Here is a 26,633-nt window from a genome sequence, read left to right as displayed (position 1 = left end):
CTTCGAAATTTCCACGTTTTGAAGACTTTCATAAAAATCGCCTATTCACCCCCCCTCTAGTCGATATAACGCACTTTCACAATGACATGCGATCTTTTCGTAGTGATGTGCTTTTGCTAGAATGTGTGCATGATGTTTTGCTTTTTTTGAAACATAATATGATGGTTTTCTTTTGATTGAACTTGTTTTGTTCATGCATTTGGAATCTATGCTATCTTCAAATTTGAATTTAAAACTAAAAATGTGGTTCAAAATATTGTTTAAGTGTGTGATGTTGAACGCTGAGAAATTCGATTTATATCATTGCCAAACTAAGGATAAATTAGTGTATAACTATATATGCACGAACATAAGAGAAAAATGTGATAGTGAAAAATCTGAAGGCTGTAGCTAAGAGTTTGCATGGAGGCCCCGCAGGCTTAATAAGAATTATGCAGCGCCTAAACCCTAAACCTAAACCCAGCATCTCCGTCCCCAAGCGATCCTTCCGATGCGATCAACTCAAACGGCGGAGGCCGTCGCATGCCTCCTGCCCGAGATGCTAGCCAACATCCAAGCCCACCTGAGCCTCCTCGACCGCCTCGCCTTCGACGCCGCCTTGGGCAAGCAGGAGGCGCCATGGCTCGTCCTGCCCGGCGACTCCCAGGAGACTGCCACACTCTTCTCGCTCACCGACCGCCGCTCCGCCGTCGTGTGCGCCCTGGACCCCGACCCCGTCATTCTGGGCTCCTCCTCGTTCCATGGGTGGCTCGTCACCGCGGACAATCGGGCCCGGCTGCGCCTCGTCAACCCGGTCACCGGCGAGCGGCGCGTGCTTCCGGCCATCGACACCATCCCCTGCGTCAACGCCCAAACTCAGAGGGTGTTTGTTTGCAGAGACTTATTGGCTTAGGGACTTAAAAAAGTCCCTATAAGTCCCATCTAAACCAAACAGGAGGGACTTATAGGGACTTAAAGTGGGCTTTTGGGACTTATGAAATAAGACTCTCAAGGAGAGTCTTATAGGGACTTAGGCCCTGTTTGGTTCATAAGTCCTAGGACTTTTTATAGTCCCAACTTATAAGTGTCAAGTCCCTAAAAAGTCCCTACCTGTTTGGTTCCTAGGACTTATAAGTCTCTATAAGACCATATTACAACTATAAGAGGGTGTTTGTTTCTAGGGACTTATTGGTCTAGGGACTTAAAAAAGTCCCTATAAGTCCCATCTAAACCAAACAGGAGGGACTTATAGGGACTTAAAGTGGGCATTTGCCTCAACCTGCCGGGGGCTCCATCTTCTCGCTCGACCTGAAGCGGTTCATCCGGGCTCCCCCGCGACGGAACCGTGTCGTTGACCCCCTAAGGGATGCGCCACCGCTTCTACCACAAGGTCGTCCTCTTCGAGTCCTCCGCCATCGCCATGCTGATCACCGATCCACGGTACGGCACCGTGGCCTTTGCGACAGCGGAGGGCTGTGCATAGAGGCTGGCGCTCTCGCGCCACGGCGTTGCGGAGGTCAGATCGGAGAGTGTCACGTGGCTGATGGGACCCTCGCGCGACGGCATCGAGGACGCCGTCTACCACGCGGGCAGGTTCTACTCGATCACCTGCTCCGGCGAGGCGGAGACATGGGAGCAGGACGCCGACGTCCCCGGCGCGTTCACCAGCACGGTGGTCGATCCAGGGTTGCTGCTGCCGCCGCTGCCCACCAGTCTGGAGCGCCGCAAGTACGTCGTGGTGGCGCCGGGAGGACGGCTGATGGTCGTGGTCAAGGAGTCCGAGGAAATCACGCGTTGGCGGAAGTCCACGCCGCTGTGCTTCAAGGTGCACGTCCTCGATGCCGGTGGCGAGCGGTGGAAGGAGACGGATGACATCGGCGACGCCACACTGTTTGACGGGCAAATAGCTCCCATGCGACGTCGTTGGTGTGAATTGTCTATCATGCGACGTCGTTGGCTGTAATAGCTCTCATGCGACATCTGCGTTGGAAAAAATAGCTCCCATGCGACACTGCTGCCTAATCCAAAGACACATGTTTAAAACTCAAATCAGGTGAGCGAGACCCACAGCGTGGGACCCACTAACTTATCCAACTCAGCATTGGTCAGGTGAGCAGGACCCACTGCGTGGGACCCACTAACTTATCCAGGTCAGCATTGGTACAAGAGGACACCGAGCCGTGGCCCGAGCCGTGCAGCACCCGAGCCCATCCTCCACCCCCCCCTCCCCCCCCTCCTCGACCGTTGTTCTTCTTCTTCTCCGGCGACGACGCGCAGCAACGCCGTTCCTGGCCACGGCCTAGCAATGTCGAGCTCCGCTTCAGCCTCCCGCCGCTCATGGCCGCGCTATGGCGCAGTGCCCATGACAAGGTGCCCTGCATGCCCACGTATCGCACCCCTGAAGTGGCTAGTCACAACAACCGATAAGAATGGCAACCTTGGGCGGGAATTCATGAAATGCGAGAGCAAACCAGAGCAGGGAAAGGTGAGATTTTACTTCTCAATATGCCAATTTTGGTTTTTGTCTCCCAATTTCATATTTGCCCAATTTTTCCCCATTTTTCATCGGATTTGGGATTTAGGGTTCATCTTTCCAATTTCAGAAATTGAAGCAATGCACCCATTTTGAGTGGCTAGATGAGTACATAGAGCGGATTCAACTGGAGGGTGCATCAGGGGAGCTCGATTTACCGTTGGAGGCGGAGAAGTTGGGCAAGTTTGGATCGGGCGCGTCTGGATCTGGGGCCCCTGGATCTGCCCATTCCATTGGGGCTACTGTGGGGGATGCAGTAGTGACGGCAGAGCTGAAGAAGCTGAACAAGCAGATGAAGAAACTCATCGAATTGTAGAAGCAGGGCAATTTGATGGGGCTGATGGCCGGACTTTTTTATGTTTGTGTAATTGCTCTCACATTTGTTTATGTGATGATAATTAGTCGTAAGTGAATAGATTGGGCATCATTTGTAATCGTAATGATATGTATATTTGAATAAAAAGTGTTGCGCTGTACGAATTCAGCATGTCCTCTCCACTCTGTTTCGGCCCTATTTTTAGTTCTTCAGTTCGTCATCAGTTTCAGTTTCAGTGGTAGAGGGAGAAAAGGAAAAAAAAGGTTCGTCCATAGCCCGTTGCCCAAAAAGGCCAGGCCCATATAGAAGTTAGGCAGGGCCGAATAGAACATATCTAGGCCCATTGATAAAAGAAGTGTAGCTAGTGCAAAAAAAAGTGCACACGGTCATTGACATCGATATATCTTTTCGGCTTTAGGTTATTTCACAAATTTTAAGTTTCCTGCAGTCACCTTTTTTGAGATAACTCATCTGATAATTATTTGAGCAATTTTATGCATAAGCTATCGTGTCCGATGGTAGGGTCCCGTGTTGTTTCGGCTAAAACAAAAGGTTGGTTCTAGTTAGCAGTCCAACTTGCAGTCTTTGGAACCAAAAAAGTTGCAATTGTTTGGTTCTAGTTTATTTCAACCAAGCACCATTTTTTAAATATTTTTTCTGACTTGTGCTATGGTGTTTTCAAAGTTTTTACTCGTGTGTTTCAACCGAAAAAGGTTGTGCTCCTCTCAAAAAAAGAAGACATCTAGTGTGCCCCTAGTAGCATCTCCTTACAACATAGAGGGGCATCCCCTTACAACATATAGTGCATAAAACATAAAAGGAAGATAATTAACTAGACACGTACTAACAACAACTTATATGATTGGATCATGTTTTAGTGCATTTTTTAGTACACATGGCAACATAAATAAAATGCAATGGAGAAACTTTAGGACCGAAAAAAACATATAGATAGATAGAGGGGCATCGGGTACCCTAGTAGAATAGATAGATAGAACATATAGAGGGGCATCCCCCCACTACATATAGTTTATAAAACATGAAAGTAAAATAATTAAAACTAGATATATAGAAGACACGGGCACACACGCCCGAACCAACACAAACACAAACAAGATAGATAGAAGACTCGCAATTGAACAGCCCCTTGAACAACTGCTTGGCCCCTCCTCCTTGCCACTCCTTGGCCCCTCCTCCTTGGGCCCCTCACTCGTCGTTCCCCGGCATCTGGTAGGGGAGGGTGTGCATGCCGTTGGGGTGAGGGAAGATGTGGTGGAAGTTGGTGAAGATGTTTTAGGTCGTGAACGCAATAAACAAGCATCCACACCAGAACACCTCCCCGAGGAGGTGGTGAGCGTCGTAGGGGATGGTGAAGGTGACGTAGAGGCCGATGACCAAGCCGTTGGTGTTGCCATCGTACTGCTCGTGGAGGTGGAACATGGGCGGAGTGCCCGGAGGGAGGTGGCGGTAGCCGGCTTGGAGGAAGAAGCGAGCCAACTCTCTAGGGCCCCTCCACCTAGAGATGGCCCACACCCTCAGGCTATTCTCGACGATGACTCCGACCGGGTACTGCCTCTCCGGCACGGTGCGAGGGCGACCGTAGGTAGGGCCGTTGAACTGCATGGTGGCTCGAGTGGTGGATTTGGCTTGAAAAGAAGAAGGGGAGGAGGCTTGAGAGATGAGTGTGAGAGGATGAGGAAATGGTGCCCTTTTATAGCTGCGTTGCAGCCGTGGTCAATGTGTACACGGTGCCTTCTCGATCGTTTTCTCTTCTCCGTTCGCACTGGCATAAGTAATTGCGGGTATTAATTCAAAAAACGGCGGGCAGAGCATCCAAAGAGGCACGGGCGGCACAGGCGAGGCGTGGGAAACAGGCCCGTCCATCCACGCGTGACACTGAAAAAGGAGCTGCACCACCGACACGTCCGTCTCGTTCAAACATGCATTTGTTAAAATAGCTTAGATGCGACGTACCTATACGCTGCGCCCCTGCCGTGCTTTACTGCGTCGATGCGTGCATGCAAGCCCGCATGCAAATGGCTAGGCGTTCACGAGCAAAGAATAGCTAGGCTGCGACGTTGCATGGCATGCATGGGACAGGGATGGCCCACATGTCATTCATCCTCTCGCATGCAGCCCATCCCCCCCTCTCGACGGTCGTGCGCACGCACGCCAGGCTCTGCCGGGCCCGATCCGCTCGGCCCAACGGTCACTTAGATGCTCCCCCGCTCAACGTTATCTGTTTGTCAGAGAGAAAAAATGGTGGCCAATCAGATTGGAGCCCACGGATCGCCCCCGCGGAATCCTTCTAGAAGGCCTATCCGACGGCCGCAGTTTGGCGTTAGGGTTAGATCGACGGTGGACGTTTGGCGCTAGGGTTACAGGGTTTTGAGGCAGTCAACGGGGTTTTGAAAGGTTTGACCGAACATTCAAATGTGTATAACTAATTCAAAAAAAATCTAAAAAATGAAAAACCTGCGCATATAGCCTTTTTATGTTACATAGTTATGATATAAAATGATAAACTTGATCTAATGATCTTTGCATGAAAAAACCATCACAAATTGGACTATCTCGACTAAGGTTGCATAGAGTTCAAAGGAGTGAGAAGAGGGTTTGAGGTTTTGAAAATGCAAAAAAATCAAAAACATCACCTTAGCTTCATTTTAGAGTGACTAAGGAGGATCTGAAGTTATTTTTGCATTTAAAATTTTTAAACTTGTTTTATTGCTGACTTTGTATTAAAGGGTGTTTTTTCAAAAATAAATTAAATAATATGAATACTTATTCAAAAAAAGGTGAGACTTCGTATTGATCCTATATAGGTATAATATAAGCTAAGAAAATCTTTTTTGGGTGATTTTGAGAAGGTCGAAAAAAACATGCTTAGAAATGGGGCCGTTTTCCCTTACTTTGGAGCCTGTTTGGACAACATTTTCAGTGACTATGAGTTGGACTTCATAAAAAGGGTTGGATTTATGAACTAATGTGCATAGTAGTACATAAAACGATGCAACATCACAGAACAAACAAATGAACTCAAAAAATATTGGAGATAGGTTCAAATTTGAATGTCGGTTCAAATTTGAATTTTATTTCAAGTCAAATCAACATCATAGCACATAAGTTTTCACATGAAAGAACATAAGTTTTCACATCAAATGATAACAAACTTAAGTTTTCACATTAAATTTGAATGATTTCGACTCTATTTCTTTTGCTTCTTTCTACCACTCGATTTCTTCTGCTTTTTTCCACCGTTTGGTTCCACGACGCATAGTTTGTTGATGCTGATGCTCTTGCTTTTTGGCCCCTTGCAAACTCCACTAGGCCACCTCAACTTTTGCACCTGACCATGTCCCACTTCTTCAGTTTGCACTTCTGCAGATTGAGTAGATGGCACACATTGTTCAACTACTTCAGTTTGCAACTCAACACTTGGTAGCACAACCTCCAAACATGGCAACACAGTTGTCAAAGCAGATTCATATGGCAGCACAACAGTTGCTTCATCTGCAACAGTTTCAGATTGCCCTAGCGTCTGAAAAAACAGATTCAGTATGCATCACATCGTCCAAAACAGAAACACTTAGCTCATGTTCAGCAGTAACAGTTTCAGTTAGCTCCATATCTTTGTCACCAAACATTATCTGCTTAGTGCTCTTCCGTCTATAGCCATTGAGTCTTGCTTTTTTCACTGGCCAGCATTGTTCAACAACAAGAGGTGGGGCTTTTTCTGCACGCTTCCTCCTAAAAAATAAAGCATTTGATTTGGTTAGATACTAGAACAAGTAGCAAAATCAAAAACTTGCAAAAACAGTAACATAAACATACTTTGGCCTCTGAGGAGTGTAGATGCACTTGGATGAACCAATTCTGTGCCCAAGTACCTCACACAACTTGCACCTATTTTTGTTACCTTTTTGAGCCCTTTTGGGCTTATCATTCTTTTCCTTTTCCTTTTTCCCCTTCTTACTACAACCACCTTTCTCAAACCAAGCTTTGAATCTGCTCTGTTTAGGCCTCCCAGCCTTTCTTCTAGTGACAGGGGGACACAAGGTAAATTCTATTTCCACCTCAGGCCACTGAGATTGGTCAGTCAGTGCTGGAATTGGACTTGCATATGCAGCTTTGAATTTTTGTACTGAATAATACTCATGCAAATATGGGTGCATATTTAACCTGGGTTTAGATGCCAAAAAAAGTATGGAATGCTCACATGGTTTTCCAGTGTGTTGCCACTCTTGGCAAGTGCACTCATGCAACTCAGTATTTACCACATGCCTCTTGCCACTCTTTGTATCTCTAACTTCAGCACCCCACAAGGAAGATTTCTCAACAGATATATGTGAAAGATTTCTACTCCTGTTGACCACCTGTTGTACCACTGCTGGAAGCTTGTCCCCTTCCAAAATATTACCAATTTTTCCTCTCAACTCCCACAAACGCATGATCATGATCCTTATTTGGTCCACCATGTCATGCACAGGCAAGTCTTTCAAATCCTTCACTTTGTTGTTAAAACTTTCTGCCAAGTTGTTATTGATATGATCACATTTTATGGCAGTATTAAAACCTGATCTATACCACAACAGAGAATGGTGGGTGTTCAACCATGAAGCAAATTCATTATCACTACATGATGCCAATATCTTACCAAGGTGATAGGAATGTGTCTGTCTGGTGTAGGATCTGGTTACTGGCCACATGCGCCCAAATTCATCTCCTCTGAATTTTTTATCAGATTCATCCACATATGTCCAAAGCACTCCCTCTGCTCAGCATGGGGGAAAACATTTTTTACTGCATTTTCCAACCCTTTACATGCATCTGTGTGGATGGCCAAAGGAGAAACTGGCCCTATGCATCTTTTCAGTTGCATCATGAACCATATCCATGATGCCTCTGTCTCTGATTGAAACATTCCTATTGCAATTGGGAACATCCAGTTGTGTCCATCTAGAGCATTGCATGCAGCCAACTGACCATTCCACTTTCCAGTCAAAAAAGATGAGTCTATGCTCAAATATGGACGACAACCTGCTTTGAATCCATCTATGCAAGGCTTCAAACACATAAAAAACTTGCTGAATAAAACCTTGCCATCCTCTGTTACCTTTGTATCTATCTCCACCACACTCCCAGGTGACCTCTTCTCCACCTCTACTTTAAAACTATACAACATCCTAAATGTATTTGCCCAGTCACCATACAATGGTATCATGGCCCTTTGTTTTGCTTTCCACACTGTGGTATATTGCAGCTGGATGGGGTACAGCTTCTCCAAGTCAACTTTAAGCCTCTTTGCAGTAGTGTTTGGAGTCTTGGCTAAAATAGGAGTAATCTTCTCTGTAACCCAAAGTTGTGATGTCATCTTTGAAACTCTCTGTGAAGTGGTCATACATGTATGCTGGTGTGGTATTTGATTTACCCTTACTGTACTTCCATCAGGTTGTAGTCTGGCAGACAAGTACCATTTGCAAGGATTGCCACCACCATCATAACCTTTGCACCGAGCATAAAATTTCTTTCGATCAGTCCACATAGTCTTGGCATCAAACTCTTTTTTCACTGCATAGGTCCTGAAAGACATCCTAAACTCCTCCATGCTTGGCCACAACTTTCCCACCTCAATAACTGGGTTCTCTTTGTCATACAAACAAACCAGCTCATTATCATCTGCATCATCCACATCATCTGCAGCCTCTCTCATCAGCTGTTCTTCATCCTCATTTGCATTTCTAGGGCCTGTGTTACCTTCAGCAGGCAAAGAACTGTCATCCTTCTCCTTATCTTTGTCATAAACTTGAATGCCAAACATTTCGGCCATATCAATGTCAGATATTGGTGTAATGACCAACTCTGTTTTTTCATTCAACTCTACTACATTCCAGTCAACAACAATCTTCCTAGCACCATGGGTTCCCTCCTCTCCATCTGCATCAATCCATGTATCTTCAGCTACTACAGTCGGTTCAGTCAACAATGCCAACATCTTCTTTTGTGAAACCCACTCATCATCTTCCATCTGTGCAGCCCTCTTTGATTGCACATAACCAACTCTGGAATGAGTTTGCAGATCAATTAGCTCTGCATAAAATGTTACTTGTTTGCTTGCCCACCCTTCTTGCTGATCAATTTCAGCAACCATGGATTCTTCATCTTCAATTCTCACATATTCACCATTATAGTTATCGAAACGTTGCAGAGATACCTCTTGTTCTGGACCCCAAACAATACTCTCCCCAATTCTCTCCACCAAATTGCCCACGGCCTTCTCCTTCATGCTCTCCAATTCCTGGGGATCAACATCTGCAAATTCGACATCGAACCTCACGGTGGTATCTCTATCAATGTCTTGGACACTGCCATCACTGAGCTTGGCTTTACAGGGAAAAAATTCCACTATAATTGCGAATGTGGTGGCAGAACCTGAACCTCCCCTGTTTTGTCAATGGCAGGCAGCGGCAGCAGTCACTACCAAATCGAGTTCGATTCTAAATCGCCAAGAAAAGAGGGTGGCATTACCGATTTGAAGCACTGTCTCCTCGCTCCATCTCCTATCCAATCGAGATTCTAAAACGCCAAGAAACAGGGGCAGCATGAGGCCACAGATTTATCCAAAATTCAATGGAATGGGAGTAGTCTTTGGAAAATACTCACTCGCAATAGCCGCTGCAGAGATAGGCGCTCCACCACCGGGCCGCGGAGAAGAAACAACCCCCGGATCCAATGGAGCCCGATTCTAAATCGCCAAGAAACATAGGGCAGCATGAGGCCACAGATCCCCCAAAATTCTGGGGAGTGGGACTAGGGTTTCGGACTCACCTCGCAATAGCTCTGCCGCTGCCGAAAAATGCGCTCCACCACCGCGGAGAAGAAACCGCTGCCGGAGAAGATGCTTACGGCGGCGCCGCTCGCCCAGTCCAGCACGGGCGAGTCGAGCACGGTCACACAGTCCCAGGTCGAGTCGGGGACGGTTGACTCTTGTCTACGTGGCCATAGGTGGACCCCACCAGTCAGAGCACATAACCCCCAGTGTCCTAACCAAACCTCAGCCTAACTAACAGCCAACTAGCCGCGTAAATGGTGTGTCGCATGGGAGCTATTTTTTCCAACGCAGATGTCGCATGAGAGCTATTACAGCCAACGACGTCGCATGAGAGACAGTTCATACCAACACATCGCATGGGAGCTATTTGCCCCTGTTTGACGGGGCAAATGGCTTGCTCTGCGTGTCGACGAGGGAATGCCCGGAGCTCAGGGCCAGCTGCGTCTACTACACCCAGGACGATGGCAAGCGTGGTCTCAGCATCAGGGTGTGCAGCCTCAAGGACGGCACGGTGGAGGAGGTAGAGGCACTCGGGCTGTACCGGAGTACGACGCAGCCGCCGGCGTGGTTCACGCCTTCCATCCCCTTGAGTCGGCGTGTCAGTAAAAAGGCTTAATCACAACTCATAAAACATTTTAGTTTGCAGCTTCTACTTCTTCAGGGATTAATTAATTTGTCCACATGCCTCAAGACTTAATTTTGTGATATTTACGATGATTGCAACCAAAAAACGTTTATTAATCGCTTATTGCCTTGTAAGGTTTCTGGATTAGAAGGTTTAATTCAGAGAAAAACAGAATATATAGCAGTTGGGTCCCTTTGCAGTTTCCTTGTTATGATCAGTAATCGGTTATTGCCTGCACATACAGATACTCAGTTATGATCAGTAACTGAAGAAAACAGCAGTTGGGTCCCTTTGTAGTTTCCTTGTTAAATCTCAAACTGCAGCCAACTAGTAATGTGTGTACTTGATAATTTTAATAAAGAGAAATTAATACAGGTCGTTTGCCGCTGGGGAGCTCATAATCTCAGCAATCAGACCATTTAGCTTGTGTTTCAAGAATGGATAGATTACTTGAAAGGGAATTTATCGCAGCAGTGTGTGTGTGTGTGTTTTTTTTTTTGAGGGAAGGCCATCATGGCTAGCTTTATTAAATGTGGAACAGGGATACATCGTCTATGAGCGACTTCACCAGACAATCAGATGGCTCGTCGATCCAACTACTAGAAGTCTTATTACAAAAACTATAATTAGGTAGCACATGCGCCGCTTGATTAGCCGAACGAAAACAATGCATGAAATTGACCTTCCCAATTGATACTCCGAGACACTCCGCAAAAATCGCTGCTGCCGGATCCCACCAAGTGTTTTGTCCTTAGCAAAAGTTTACAACCTCCATGGAGTCTGATTCTACCTCAACCCGTTGAAATCCCATATTGTTTGCAAACAACAGGCCATCCCTTATCGCTGTTGCTTCGAGGTAACTACGTCCGCTGCCATAGATATATATCTACACTGGCCCGCAAGGGAAGTCCCCTTCTCATCCCGTATAACTGCCGCTATAGCTCCCGCACCTACATCTGCAAAGTACGCAGCATCAACATTTAGCTTGACAAACTTTGGCTCCGGTCGAGCCCACTTCTGCTAAGATATAGTTGTGGACTTCGCATTCGCTTTCTGGAAATTTAGAGCAATTGCTAGAGCCGCAAGTGGCCATCTCACCGGGGGAGGGCAAGTTTCATTGTGGGTTAGCAGTCTACGAGTCCACCATAGGTACCAACACCCCGCCAATACTACTTGTTTGGCATCCAGGGAAGGCATGTACCGTACAGGTGTATTAGGCAAAAGCAAGATGTGTTCCAAAATAACTGAGCCAGAACGATCCACTAGCGCAGCTTCTTCTATTAGTTCTGTCAATCCAAGACGATGCCAAAATTCCTTGGCGTGAATGCATTGGAAGAAAAGATGCTTTATATCTTCAGCATGCAGATTGCATATAGGGTAGGAACCAATAGTGCCAATGTGGCGATTAGCATGTATACCTTTTAAAGGGATTATACCATGTAGCATCCTCCATCCAAAAATCGAAATTTTACATGGCACTTGAAGCTTCCACAAAGTACTCCATACTGCTGGAATATTAGAGCCACCCGGCCGTGCCAAGGCATTTGCCTGGACCCGATAAGTGTGCAACCACTGGAAATGGTAGACTGAACGAACAGTAAATATACCTCGTCTGTCAGGATACCAGGCAATAAAATCATCAAATGCTTGAAAGTTCAGCGGGAATTGTAAGATTCTCCGTACATCCACGGGATTAAAAATCATCCTTATAAGCTCCTCATCCCATGCTCCAGTGTATGGGTTAATTAGATCATTCACAGAACTCACCACAGTATGTCCACGAGGTGTACTGACTTTTCTGTCCGAGCTAGAGGGGACCCATGGATCATTCCATTTATGCACATTATCCCCAGTGCCAATTCTCCAAATGTACCCTTTCTTAAACATATCAAGACCCTTCATGATGCTCTGCCAAGTGAATGAAGCTTCATTCTTCGCACTGGCTTGCAGCAAGCTAATATTAGGGAAATATTTGGCCTTCAAAACTTCCGCACAGAGTGTTTCAGGATTTGTGATTAATCTCCAACACTGTATTGCAAGCACATCCCACCTTCACTTTTTGGATAGCAAAGTTTCCACCACGCGTACCAATGCATTTTCCTATTCTCCTCATCATCCCCCCACCAGAATTGCGCAATTACATCAGTTATTTCCTTGCATATTCCTTTAGGGATACTGAACACAAACATGGCATATACAGGAATATCTTGAGCTACTGTTTTGAGAAGGATCTCTTTACCTCCAGTTGACAACTGTTTCTCCATCCATCCCTGTATTCTCTGCTTGATTCTGTCAATAAAGTGCCTGAAGCAATCACTCCTATCTGCTCCCACTAGAGCAGGAAGCCCCAGATATTTATCAGATAGTGCCTCAGTATCAATATGTAACAACTAACAGACCTCCTCTCTTGTTATAGCCAATGTATTAGGACTAAAGAAAATGCTGGATTTTGACAAACTCACCATCTGACCCGAACTGTGACAATAGGTTTCTAGAACTTGCTGTAAGGAAGCTGCATTTAAAACATCTGCATTCATAAGAATTAGAGAATCATCAGCGAAATGTAAGTGTGATACGGATGGTGCATTCCCGCACACTCTAATTCCTTCTACGCCACCAACTTCTTCTTCATACTGCAATAAGCTAGAAAGTCCTTCGGCACATATCAGAAACAAATATGGGGACAGGGGATCCCCTTGCCTAATTTCCCTGGATGGGATAAAAGTTTCAGTCTCATGGGAATTAAACCTGACTTTGTATTTCATGAGCTCACGCATGACATCATCATCCTGACCCATTGCTCATGAAAACCAAGTTTTTCCATCATACTCTGTGTTAGAGCTTAGCTAAAGTTCGTTGTAGAAGACGCAGCTGTTATAACACCCTGATGCTAAGACCACGCTGCGGTAAATTCTCAACTATTATGCGCTCCAATAAATCCAGCCATTATAACAAAGGGTACAAAAGTACATATAGATTGTGTTACCACTTATTACCACAAGGTTTGGTTACACTATTTTTATCGGCCGTGGCATATCTATCAGTTACTAAATCATAATCTTGACATAGTGATACATCTGATTATCTGAGCAACACCATTCTTCCTAGGAGTTGTTTTCCATTTGCCGCACAACACTGCAATACCAACAATGAGTATAGACGTGCCAACCCAAACAGCCCTTTGTTTGATGCGCTTACATGCTTCTTTCTCATTTTGAAGTGCCTCGTTCGACTTCTGAAGCTGACCATTTAGCATACAGTTTTCAGCTACAACACCATCCAGTTCCCGTTTCCACTCCCTAGCTTTTCCCTCAGCATTCTTCTCCTCCTCTATCATCCTTGATAGGGCTTCACAGATCTCATTATCCGTATAAAAATTGCCAACATTCATATAAATACATTAGGTCTAGGGTTTGTTTTTGGTACTTTAGTTTAGGTACCAGAGTGCTGGACGGCACTGTTTTTACCTGAGCCTCCAATATAGGTTGGGCCGTCCAGGGCATTTTCTCTACAATATCTTGTTTTCCGGCGTTGCGTGGGTGGTCTCGCTTCCATACCCACGGCTTCTTAGGATTATACGACAACCAAAGGCCTTGGCACGCAGCTCTCGCTTCCTCCCTCCACTGCACATGCAATTAGTCATATTTTAAGTAGAATTAAAATACAAACTATATAGTTACAATTTAATTGGCCACCCGTGGCATTAGATAGCCTGTAAGTTTGGCAATGGAGGTGCTATATAACACTTGCCTTAATTAAATACAAGTTCGAGTTTTGAGGGGGCAAATTTCGTACTTGCCCAAGTTCAAATAAATTGTCATAAATTTGGAATACCATGCGAAACCCCTCTTCAGCATTTGCTCCTCCCGAATATAGACACCAACCATTATCAATCTTACCATAACCATGCAAAATGCAATCAGAAGAAGCACAATGTTAGAATTTTCTATTTCACTTGCAAAATACCATAAACCTGCCGTCACAGTAGATATCACCAATGTATCGCTCGTACTGGTCCTTCTCATAAACATGAATTATGGCACATTTTCCCTTGATGAGATTCACCAGCTCATTCTAGACTCCATCCCATACTCCATTTTCCGCTCAGGTGCATCAATTCCCCTGTTGACTCATAGAATCTTATATACACGCAATCTTCTCACAATCCACAATACGATAAAAATGGTTGATATAAGGGGCCCCAAACATATTGAAAGCAAGAAAAATGTACCGTGGATTATCCACATAAAATGTTTAGTCATCCATTTGGTGGACACAAAATATATATTTTTAATTTAAATGGGGCACTAAATAGGATTGAACTACAACTATTATATATTATCTACATTGAAAGTATAACAAGGATGAACAAGGCATCACTAAAATATACTCCCAAGTTAGTGAAATCTAGGAGCCGTTCGGAAGCTCTCCAGCTCCGCTAGCTCCACGCGAGGAGCTGGGCCGAACGCCTTGGCTCCGCGAAGCTAGCTTCTTGGAGCGGAGCTTCACGTAGTGCAAATCGGTGGAGCGAGCGAAGTCCTAATATATGCAATAGTACTTTTCAAATTCAAAATTGTTTTGAAAATAAAGAACTTAAGATTATGAATTCCAGTATGATATTTTGAATTTCTAGAACAAAACTAAAATTGGATAACATGACAAGTAGTTACAAAAGTATATGTCACACTTTCAAAAATGAATTTTACCTGTGTAGACCCCAGACACTAGTGAACATGGACAACACACCGCTACCCACAGGGTGCCCGTATGTGTGCGGCCAACGGCCCACCTAGATCCAGGCGTAGTGGCCAGATATGTCGGTGGGAGGAGAGGGGCCTATAGTGGGTTCCGGCAAGCAGCGACAACAGGCACAACCACAACACCTCACCGCACCCAGAGCACGGCGGAAGGGAGGAGGCGGAGAACGGGAAAACCGGTGAATTGCGCTAGGTTCCCCTTGCCTTGCTCAAGAAGAGTGACGGAACTTATAGTTGGACTTATGACAAAAGCTAAATATCCACTAATTAAGATTGGTATGGGATAGAGCGAGTAGGGCAAATAGCCCAAATGAGATAGTGGATTTTTGGAGCTGGGGTGCATTTGAGGTCCCAAACTTGTAGTTAACTTATGGCAAAAGCTAAATATCCACTTATTATATTAATATTATTATCACGGGATAGAGCGAGTAGGGCAAATAGCCCAAATGAGAAGCATTGACCTCCCAGAATAACAAACCACAAGTAATAACCAAACCACAAGAACAGATTGATCGAATCTAGTCCTGTGTAGCATCATTGCATCGAGGAGTTGACGAAATTAAATGACGTGAGTGGACGAAGCTATAAAAAATACTGGTTTGCCCCATCATGAATGCATGCACGCTGGCTTATTAGGGGGACAGTGAAATTAAAGGGGCAAAATCAAAGCGCGGTTTTGAAGCCTGGTTTCACTTGTTGTCCTCGAAGTGGGCATTCTGGCCCTCTTGCTTTCCCTTTCCTTTCCCTGCCTTTTCTTTCTGCCCTTACTTCTTTTTCTGCACTTCTTTGTTTTTCTGGTCCTCTTGCTTTTCCTTTCCTTTCCCTGCCTTTTCTTTCTGCCCTTCTTTCTTTTTCTGGCCCTCAGTTGGGGCGTCAGCCTTCGGTATCACTTCCTTGTCTTCAGATAGGACATCGGCAGCTGGGGTATTTAGATCGGTCCGGTCCTGAAAAGGGACTGTGTGTATCAAGCACATAAAACTGTGACCCCCAGTGGTTAAGGTGAGAAAGAGATAGAAGTACCTTTGAATGCTCCTCACTATTTCGGGCTGGGCGCAATTTCACTGTTGGTTTCATACGGTCTTCCCACCTACAGATCATTTCCAGTTTCTGGTTTTCAACAACCTGCACACATCAAGCAAACCACGACCTCCGTTACGTCCCACTCATTGTCTCATTATAACTAGCAGATGACGATGCATGAGGACCATGGCTCACCTTGCCAGACTTTGGGGGCTCATAAGCAATGGTAGCAACACACGACAGTACCTTGAATTCTCCCAAGCGAACGGTCTCACCTTCAGAGGCATTTTCACTACGCAGGCGTGCCATACTTGTTATGGCTAATATGAGCTGACTTGCCTCTGCGGAAATACGATCTGCAGGAACGGCCGATACTATAAGATTGCTTATTGGATTTTTTTCCCCATAGACTAAATAGATTACATACCTAAATAGATTTTATTTTATTTTTAAAATGGGCTACCTCCTCCATTACTTTGATATAACAGAAATACATAGTACATATTACAGAGTGAGGATAGGAAAAGAGAAATAGAGAGTTCAAGCACCACAAGGAAACAGATTAATTACGCCCCAATAGACACAAACGTTATCCGATGAAAACCTGGTAGCTAGCACAGAAACTAGTGCTGACTAAAAAGTTTAATAGTGGGCTATGACATTTATCGGCAGCTCGACCGGAAGCTATGAAAAGCTATAGCAGAGCTAGCTAAGCCCCATTCAATTTTTTTATTAAATCTTGAAAGTTTTGAAAAGGAATAAGCATACACTCAGGCATCATATATGATATATATAGCTTAAACATGACATACACATGTTCAAACATAAAAAACAAGCACTAATAAGGCATCCTAATTCAATAACCGAGCTTTGCCTCAATGCATCATATATATCAAAAACATGAAGGAAGAATAGGGAAAATGGATGACTGTGTGAAATTCATTTACATCCCTCCTGTGGTTGTAGCATCAAGGCGGCGCTAAATGGCTCCGAATTTAGCGCTATAATGTGGGATAGTGAGTTATTAGCGTCATTTTAAGGTTAGCGTTCAAAATCCATCTCTTTAGCGAGAGGCCTCTCCAAAATCTATAGCGAGCTATTTAAAACTTTGGTCCTGACAGAATTCATACAACAACCAACACATACAGTTTAGTTTATATTTTCAGATATAAGTATAGTACACAAATACTTTCTAGAAGAGCATGATGTGCACTTGCAGAAGAGTCGGCCCTGTTCTTTCATCTGTAGTATACTAGGGCGGATCTGCTGTGTGATACAACGAGAATGGAATTTTGCTAGTGTTAACTGGTTCAACTTAATATGGCAGTATACAGTAAATCTACTTGGTATATAGAGTATTCCAGATACATATTTGTTCTAACTAGCATGTATGTTCAAATAGTATTGAATCCTTGATACTGGAGGCATACCTTCAACTTGTATAGTTTTACTGTTACCATTAGGAGCTGGCGGATTTGCTCTTTTAGCAACTAATACTGGCTGCTTCTTGATCTCAAATGGATTTGGATTCATACTGCCGGCTTGTAGAGAAGAAAAGGTACGAATTACTACATTTGCAAGTACAGTTATAATCATGCCAATCCGTATTATGCAATTATGTATGAGAATTGAGAAGACATTACGGAGAACTTGAGATCTTACCGCTGGTGTGTAGCTTCGCTGACTGTCTGCCCAGGAAGAAGCCAGAGTTTGTATCTAGGTAGGTATGATCTATATAGGCATCCAAAACTTAATATTAGGAATTAAAAACTGGAAGATTCCTTTGACTTGCCGTAAGTAATGTTACAGCTTCTAACAGACAGATAAAGGGACTGATATGTGGACCCAGGTGAATCTATATGTAGCATATAAGGTTCTAGGGTAACATCTCAGATGAAAGTTTTCATATGACGAATATTTCAAAAAAATTGACTAATTGAACATCTATCAGATATTTAAATTTAAATTAATTGTCTGTGTTGAACGAAAACAGATCACTTCCGATGGATCAGAATCCACCCTTTATTCACAGCAAACTTATTTTTTATTTCGGTAAGAGCAAGCTGAATTTAAACCGGGTTTGTTTTGAGATGTATGTTGACTATTTAAACTACAATTAAAATTTAGAAAATTTGCATGCCTTTATTACCAAATAATAGGATGTTTTCACCTTGTACGTTAACTATCACAAACGTCTATAGATCAATGCTGTTGCTACTTTGTGTTTCTTATATTTTGCAAAAAAAAAGGAACTCGTTTATTCTCTGCCATAAAACTCTTCCTTTTTTTTGCGGGATATAAAACTCTTCCTTTTAACACTTCTATATGTTTTTTCGGGGGAACACTTCTATATGTTGGGTTGACGGCATCTCATCAATCTAGCTGGGTGTGTAATTTTAGTTCTGAAGTAAACGGACCCAGTGGGTAAACAAGTGGACATACAGTAGGCTTATCCTTGCCAAAATGGACAAATAGAGTGTTTTCCAAATTTTTCTGAAGCTCCAACAGTCGGGCTGTTGGTAATGAAAATGTCAAACCTTCCTCCAAATAGGCAGCAACTCACGTGCATACTGACACTACTTGTGTCATACTGGCATTCTAAGATGACGATCACATACCTTTTAGACTAAAAATTATAACGACAGTTTGACAATTCTAGAGCAGAGCAAAGACCAGACCTCATTCGGTGTTTCACTCTTCCCTATTCTTCTGAATTATAGTTGTCATTACAAGGATCATGACGCAAGCAAGCACTTCGACAAAATTTAACATGATGGGTGGTTTCTTCCGGAGAAACAAAAATACATTATTCCTATAAAGGATGGTGGAGTACGCGCCTTTGTCGGCTGCTCGACAGCGATTAGAGCCTCCCAGCCGTCCATTGTCGGGTGGCATGCTGCAGGAGCTTCTTGGTCGTACATTGTCGGTTGGCTTGCGGCTGGAGGCTCTCGGGGATGAGGCGAGCCGTTGCATCTGCCCGAACGGCAGGTGTTCGGCCGACCAGTCTAGAGTGTCCATGACGGGTGGACCGCTCAGCTTGCTCGAGGTCAATGTCATTGGGCAGCGTCGGGCCTACCAGCACCCAGGCGCGAAGCTTTGGTTGGGCCTGCCTAGCAGCGTACTCGCCCCTAGGCGAGTTGGTACAGTCACGGCAGGCACGAGAACCGGGTCCCGGTCACAGCGCCGGATCATGTGTTGGTACCTATTTCATCCAGTTAGAGCCGACTGTTAGCGTCTCTTGGCCAGAGTCGGCACACCGCGTTGTCCGGTGCTACTTGTGATATGCGTTGGGATTTTCCCCGAAGAAGCGGGATGAAGTAACATAGTAGCAGATAGTATTTCCCTCGATGGAGAACCAAGGTTATCAAACCAATAAAAGATTCAAAGAGAAAGGTCGACAATACCTACGCACACACACAAACAAAACACTTGCACCCAACGCTGACAAGAGGGTTGACAATCCCCTTGTACTTGGTAATTGCGAGGATTAATTCTGATAGTTGTAGATATATAAATTGCAAAATAAAATAAAAAAATTGAAGTGAGCTTTTTAGGGCTTTAGTAATAATGGTGAATGGACCCACAGGCCATAGTTTTTACTAGAGGCATCTCTCTGAAGAACATAGCAAATGATTGGTACACAAATTTCGTTCGGCAATTCATAGAAAAGAGAATAATTATTATGTTATTCATGGCATGATGAGTACTATGCATTACGTCCATGACAAGTAGACCGTTAAACTTACTGACACCTCTACTATTACTCCACTTCGAGAGCACTTCTATGCTTAGCTCTCTATGTATTAAGTTGATAACAAACAGAGTAATGCTTGAAGCATGATGACATAATATAGACAAAATAATACCAACTAATATGATCGAACCCCGTCGTTTTATTCTTAGTAGCGACAATACAAATATATGCCTCGCTACCCCTTCTGTCACAAAGTGAGGATACTGCAAGATTGAACCTACCAATATGCACCACTTTCACTAAACATCTAATTATTAACATGGCAAAAGAAAACTCATAGATCGGAAAGCATTACATAGTTATAAAAATCACACAATAACGTTCAGAATATAAATCAATTACTTTCATTGAATAATCTGATCATATACCCACAATTCATCGCCTTCCAACAAACGCATCGCAAAAGAAGATTACTTTATCCGAGGATGACATAGTATCAAAGATCAGAGAGAGAGAGAGAGACACAGAGAGAGTGAGAGACAGAGAGACAAAAGTCATCTAGCTACTGCTATCGACCCGTAGGTCCTGTGGGGAATTACTCACACATGATCGGAGGTGTAACAAGGTTGATGTAGAGGCCCTCTGTGATCGATTCCCCCTCCAGCAGAGTTCCGACGGAGGCCTTCAGATGGGATCACGGAAGAACAGAGACTTGCGGCAGCGAAATAATTGTTTCGTGTCTCGCTTTGGGGGGTTTGATTGTTTTTTTTGAATTTATAGCGCTGGATTTAGGTCACACAGAGCCACAAGGGGCCTATAAGGGGGCACGGTGTGCCTACCCTCCTAGGCGTGTCTGAAAGTGCTAGTGATCGACTAGAGGGGGGTGAATAGGCGATTTTTATGAAATTCTTCTAAACAGGGAAGTTTTGAAGAAAAACGATAGAAGTAAACCTATTACCACGCAGCGGAAGGTAGACTACACTAGGCAAACCTTAGTCAGGTAATCTACGAAGTGAAAGCACAATGACTTAGAGTAGCTAGGCAGTAAGGATCAGGTAGGAAGATATTGTGAAGCCAATCAGAACAAGCAGTCACTCAGTGAACACAAAAGATAATGCAATCATGCAATGACTTCACAAGGACCAACAGTAAGTAAAGGGGAGGGAAGGATGAAACCAGTGACTCGTTGAAGACAATGATTTGTTGGACCAGTTCCAGTTGCTGTGACAACTGTACGTCTGGTTAGGGCGGCTAGGCATTTAAACCTGAGGACACACAGTCCCGGACACCCAGTCCTGAACACGCAGCTCAGAACCCTTAGTCCTCACCGTATTCCCCTTGAACTAAGGTCACGCAGACCTCGCCCAATCACTCTGGTAAGTCTTCAAGGTAGACTCCCAAACCTTCACAGACTTCGTTCACCGGCGATCCACAATGACTCTTGGATGCTCAGAACGCGACGCCTAACCGACTGGAGGATTCACAGTCCTCAAGTGTAATAAGTCTTCAGATCACACAGACATGACGACTTAAGTGATGCCTAACACTCTTTGGCTCTGGATGGTTAGGACTTTATCCTCGCAATGAATTCTCTCTCAAAGGCTTCGAGGTGGGTTGCTCTCAAACGACAACAGCCGTACTTTAACTCTGAGCAGCCAACCGTTTATTGTTGTAGGGGTGGGCTATTTATAGCCACTAGGCAACCCGACCTGATTTGTCCGAAATGACCCTGGGTCACTAAGGAACTGACACGTGTTCCAACGGTCAGATTTGAAACACACACGGCAACTTTACTTGGGCTACAAGCAAAGATGACTTGTCCAACTCTGGACAAGATTCGCTCTCATAGTCTTCACTCGAAGACATAGGATTTTGGTTAAGCATCACTTCAGTCATTCTGACTGGTTCTCTTGGACCCCACTTAACAGTACGGTGGTTCCTATGACTCAACAAAGAAGAAAAAGAACTACGAAAGATCTAAGTCTTCGAGCTCCATAGTCTTCATACGATGTCTTCTCTTGTCATAGTCTTCAATGTGAATATCTTCACATACCACCTTTGACTTCAATGTCTTCATACATTTTTAGGGGTCATCTCTGGTAGGAAAACCGAATCAATGAGGGACTTCTACCTGTGTTATCCTGCATTTCTCACAAACACATTAGTCCCTCAACTAGGTTTGTTGTCAATACTCCAAAACCAACTAGGGGTGGCACTAGATGCACTTACAATCTACCCCTTTTTGGTGATTGATGACAAACTAGTTGAAGTTTTCAACGGGGAATATAATATGTGAAATTGTAAAGGATAAGGAATTATCTTCATAAATTATAAGGGCTCCCCCTGAAGATGTGCATATAAGTAATTTGCTTTTGGAATGCAAATGCACATGGCAGGTTCTACTTGTGGAGATCCTCTTCAACTTATGATGACAATTCATCATGCATGAAAAGTATGTGAAGATAATGACATGCATAATGGAAAATGGACGTCTGCAAAATGATCTAAGTGCAGAATTTATCGTCGCACATGCGGAATTTATCATCGCATCACAAAGTAGCAAATGAGTAGCAGACGACCATCGAGTTTAAGTGTTACAACTCAAAGAACCAAATGTATCAAAACGAGAGTTGTAAACACTAGGCAAAACATAAAGTAACCGCCCATATGGACCCGCTTGAAGACTATCAAACTCATATGCTTCTCCCCCTTTTGTCAGTAAGGACCAAAAAGGTTTGAAGACATAGAGCATCTACTCGTTCCCATGAGGAGTAGGTGAAGTAGCAAGGTCGTCAGTGTTGTTAGGCGGTGCAGCCGAGCTCGGGGAAGTGTCGACGTGTGCTGAAGGAGGGGGCGGTGAAGTAGCATCGTCTTCGTCCTCGATCACTCTGGCATTCACAGTTGCCGCAGAGGAAGAGAACTCATAGTCTTCAAGTGAGGGAGTTCGTCGCAGCACAGCCCTTCGGGGAGGTGTGGAGTCAAACTTGAAACGTTCAGAGAAGCCATCCTCTTGAAGATCATCCTCGGAGCACATAAGCGTCAGCCCTTTCCATGTACGCCGACAAGTTTCAGGGCAACAAAGGCATTCTTGGTGGCAAGGTTGCGAATGCGGTTGACATCCACCAAGAGGCTGTGCATTTGGCGCTTCAGCCAGTCATGATGCCTATCCTGCTTCTGATGAAGAGCAACCAGAAGCTCTCGGTCATTGAGAACACGAGATCGCTTCTTGGGCCGTTGGGCAGTAGTGCTTTCAGTGGCTTCAGTGAGGGCACGATGAGGTGCGCGTGTAGTGCCAGCCAGAGGATAAACACGAGTGACTGCTTCAACTCCTTCAATGTTCTGAGAGAAACTTTGATGCTCCGCATTCTGAAGACTAAGAGGCTCCTTGGCAGGCTCTGGATAGAGGGCTTCAATGGACATATCCACGTCGGGCATAAAGATCCGATGATTGCGAGCAGAGGGCTGACATGAGATAGCTGAGTGGAGGTTGATAAGCCGCATTATCCATGGAGCGTAGAACTTCAAGCCAAAAAGATCAGATCCTGAAGCAGTAAGTTGGCGGATGAAGAAGTCTTGTGCGTTGAAGCATTTGCCGTGAAGAATATAGAAGACCAAAGTCTTCATTGCACCTTCCAGCTTTGCATACGGGGAATGTCCTTTGATGGGCCAGAGAGTTCGCCTTAAAATGTGATAGATGGTCCTTGGCAGATACTCCAGGTCTTCAACAAGGAACTCCTTAGGATATGCAGCGTCTTGTGGCAAAGGCTTCATCATACTGAGCATCTGACTCATGTTCGGTTCAGGCTTCTGAAAGATGCTCTCCATAGCTTCACTGTGAAGTTGACATCCAGGTTCATAGAGATCTCCAGGAGTGGGCAGACCAGTGAGCTCAATGATATCAAAGGCTTTGGCTTCGTGATGAACATTTCCTATCATCCACTCAAGGACCCAAGTCTTCGGATCTCTGTTGTAACCACGTATGTGAAGTGTGGCATAAAATTGAAGCAGCAACTCTTCGTTCCAGTGCTCTTGGTCGGTAACGAAAGGCAACAATCCAACCTCTTTGAAGCAGTCCAGAGCTTCTTCCAAGCAGGGCAGACCAGCTATTGCTTCGGTGTCAAGTCGCATATGTGGGAAGATGTGACCTTGATTGTACAGAATGCAGGAGTAATAGCTTCGCTGCGGATAGCTCCAGAACCGATCAGAAGATATTCGTTCCCTTGAGTAGGGGTTCTTGGAGCTATTGAAGAAGGTGTTGTCTGCTTTGAAGCTGTTGACATTGAAGGATCTAGGTGCTGATGCAGGACCTGGAAACCTGGGCAACCTTGGCATTGGCTTCTGTACCTGAGGCCTATGCTCAATATGATAGTCAAACTGAGGACCAGCAGCAGGCGCGGGAACAGAAGCAGTAGCATCATTGGCTTCGCTGACTTCTGGTTCTTGGGTTGGTGTAGGCTCCACATTTGCTTCAGCCATGACAGCGTCAGTGGCTTCATTGGTGTTGGTGGTGGCAGCCTCAAGATTTTCTACCTCCACTTGATGAGCTGGAGGGTCGGGCACAGACACGTTCTCCTCGAGAACAGCTTCGTCGGTAGTTGGGGGAGTGGGGACACGTTCTTCTTCTTGGGTGTCATCGGCTGATGCAGCCGGAATGTCTTCAGTAGCTTTAGCTTCAGATTCGGAGACTGGAGGCGTTGGTCCTTTGCGAAGCCTGCGTAACGCTGGTGATGCCTTTGGAGATGGAGTTGGCTGGGCCTCAAAGTCATCTTCTTCTTCTTGCCGGGTGGTGTGACTTGTTGTTGTGGGTGATCAGCCCATGATGCATCCTGAGCAATTGGCGTCAAAGGACGACCAATACTGATGAGTTCGCTGTGCGTAAGCACAGGCGATGATACCTGTTGGTGCTCGATCTGAGGAAGAACTGCATCATCTTCAACATGGTCATGGTGACCAATGTCTTCAGCAGCGGTGGGATCAGCTGCTGGAATGTCTTTAGCGTCATGAGCCTCTGTGAAAGCAGGCTCATGGACAGTCAGTTGGCGCTCTTGATGTTCAGCGGTAGGGCGAACCATGGAGATAGGTTCAACAATTAAGGGCTCTGTGGGAGCAGCCCGTTCCTTCTTGGTCTTCCGCTTCTTCTTGGAGGGAGCAGAAGCAGAGGCTTCAGGATGTTTCCTCTTTCTGGCTTCAGCCTCAGCAGTCCTCGTCTTCTTCAGTTCTGAAGCGGTAGACCTGGCGTTTGGCTTCGAGCCAGTCATGCTGGTTGGGAAGACAATGGGATGTGCTTCCTACCTTGGTGCGTCGGGTTCGGCCATAGCGGGCTTCTTCTTCTGCTATGCAGCCATCCTGGGGTCGATGCCAGAACGCCCAAGGGCCTTGCGCTTCTCAGCCTCATTGTAGACTTGCACACACTTGTCAGCCAGGCTCTTCATGCGCTCACGAGAACCTTGAGCTTCTTCACGCTTCTTGAGAAAGGCTTCTTTGAGCTCGTGCAGCATGATCTTGAAGTTCTTGACTTCTTGCATGCTGAGCTTGGCCATACGCTTCTTGAACTGAGCTTTCTCAAAGTCAATCTTATGCTTCAGTTCAACAATGCGCTGGGCTATAGCTAACTCTGAAGCAATGGCGCCATGGAAGGCAACACTGAGGCCAACGGGAAGTTGCAGATCTTCAAAGCTGAGGTTGGGCGTGTCAAACCACTCATCGATGAAGTCATGGATGATTGCCACGTCAAAGAGAGGCAAATTGTTGAAGATTTCTGCTTCTTCTTTGCTCTTGATCAGTTGCTCAAGAGCGTCATCTGCAAGATCTTCATCACTGGACAGATCAATGGCATCGTTGCGCAGAATAGCAGCAGCAGTCAGTTCTTGGCTGGTGTGTGGCAGAGGCATCTTGACTTTCTGGGGCTTGGAGATGCGTGACAGATCTTCAGACTGCACACTGTCTTCAGGAGGTGCAGTAGCCAGTGGCTTCGCCCGTGAGATTTTTGGAGCTGAGGCAGGCTTTGAAGCTTTAGGCTACTTCAATTTCTTTGGCTTCGGCGCTGCAGGCGCTTCATCTGATTCAGCGTCATCTGCAGGCTCATCCACGGCTGTCCCTTGAACCACGATATGAGTGATGAGACCTTCCAGGTTGTAGAAGGGCCCAACAAGATTGGGTTCAGCTTCGCGGGTCCCATCGGCACGGGGAGCAGAGGGACCAGGGTTGAAGTCTAATCCCAAAGACTTCTTGTTCTGCTTCGCCGAATTCTGGGCAAACTGGAAGTTGCGCTTGAACATATTGTCGTCACGACACCATAGCAGTGACGATGGGTCAGCATCCGCAGGCTGTGGTCCACGGACCATGCAGGGATAGAAGCCTTGTTCAATGGCTTCATCTCTGGACCTGGGTTGAAGATTTTTGTATAGGATGTCTCCCCATGGTCGCTTGATGGCATTCTTTTCAGCATATTCCTTTGTCACAAATCTGTACTTGAACCACTGTTCTGCCCAGTATCGTCGAATCCATTGGATTCGTGTCTTGCACTAATTGTAATCCTCTTCTACATCTTTCTTGTACAGTTCTGAGAGGTCATCGGGCAGATCTCTTGATGTCTCACCTCGACGCTTTCTGCCACCCTTCCTTGCTGATTTCTCTGCAGCCATGAACTTTAAACTGAATAGCTTCAATACGTTCAAATGAATGCAGACTATGAGAACCAAGGGATTCTCCCACGGACATGTACCTGTGACAGCATTAAGGTGCGAGGGAAGGGGAAGAGGTCATATGCATTCTCAGAAGATTTTGAAGATAAATTAGTTTAGAAGACATTGACCTCATCGTGCGAAGACATTCACTCATAGATAAGGAGTTGGTTCCCGATTTGTACGAATCCACA

The 26,633-nt window shown here is 45.1% G+C and overlaps 2 protein-coding genes and 2 pseudogenes across 2 annotated transcripts; 1 reads left to right on the top strand and 3 right to left on the bottom strand.

The window, feature by feature from the left end:
* Positions 1-490: 490 nt before the first annotated feature.
* Positions 491-10,276, top strand: LOC147988047 (uncharacterized). Its single transcript, XM_087542587.1, has 4 exons — positions 491-868; positions 1,370-1,458; positions 1,516-1,869; positions 10,024-10,276. Exons 1-4 carry the CDS (start codon positions 491-493, stop codon positions 10,274-10,276), a joined length of 1,074 nt encoding a protein of 357 aa, XP_087398713.1.
* On the bottom strand, positions 6,037-9,928 carry LOC147988048 (uncharacterized; annotated as a pseudogene).
* A 223-nt stretch (positions 10,277-10,499) lies between the features above and the next one.
* Positions 10,500-15,020, bottom strand: LOC147988046 (uncharacterized; annotated as a pseudogene).
* A 509-nt stretch (positions 15,021-15,529) lies between these two features.
* On the bottom strand, positions 15,530-19,080 carry LOC125538573 (uncharacterized). Its single transcript, XM_048701839.2, has 7 exons — positions 18,982-19,080; positions 18,634-18,688; positions 17,725-17,793; positions 17,493-17,630; positions 16,258-16,418; positions 16,063-16,164; positions 15,530-15,986 (listed from the first exon to the last, which is right to left on the bottom strand). The coding sequence occupies exons 1-7, from the start codon at positions 19,078-19,080 to the stop codon at positions 15,807-15,809; spliced, it is 804 nt and encodes a 267-aa protein (XP_048557796.1). The 3' UTR covers positions 15,530-15,806.
* Between the last annotated feature and the right edge of the window lie 7,553 nt (positions 19,081-26,633).

Source organism: Triticum urartu, chromosome 2A, assembly GCF_056163025.1.
Source record: "Triticum urartu cultivar PI428250 chromosome 2A, HENAU_Tu73, whole genome shotgun sequence".
In the NCBI taxonomy this organism is placed as follows: domain Eukaryota; kingdom Viridiplantae; phylum Streptophyta; class Magnoliopsida; order Poales; family Poaceae; genus Triticum; species Triticum urartu.
The sequence above is the reverse complement of the archived record's forward strand: the minus strand, read 5'-3'. Positions and strand labels throughout refer to the sequence as shown.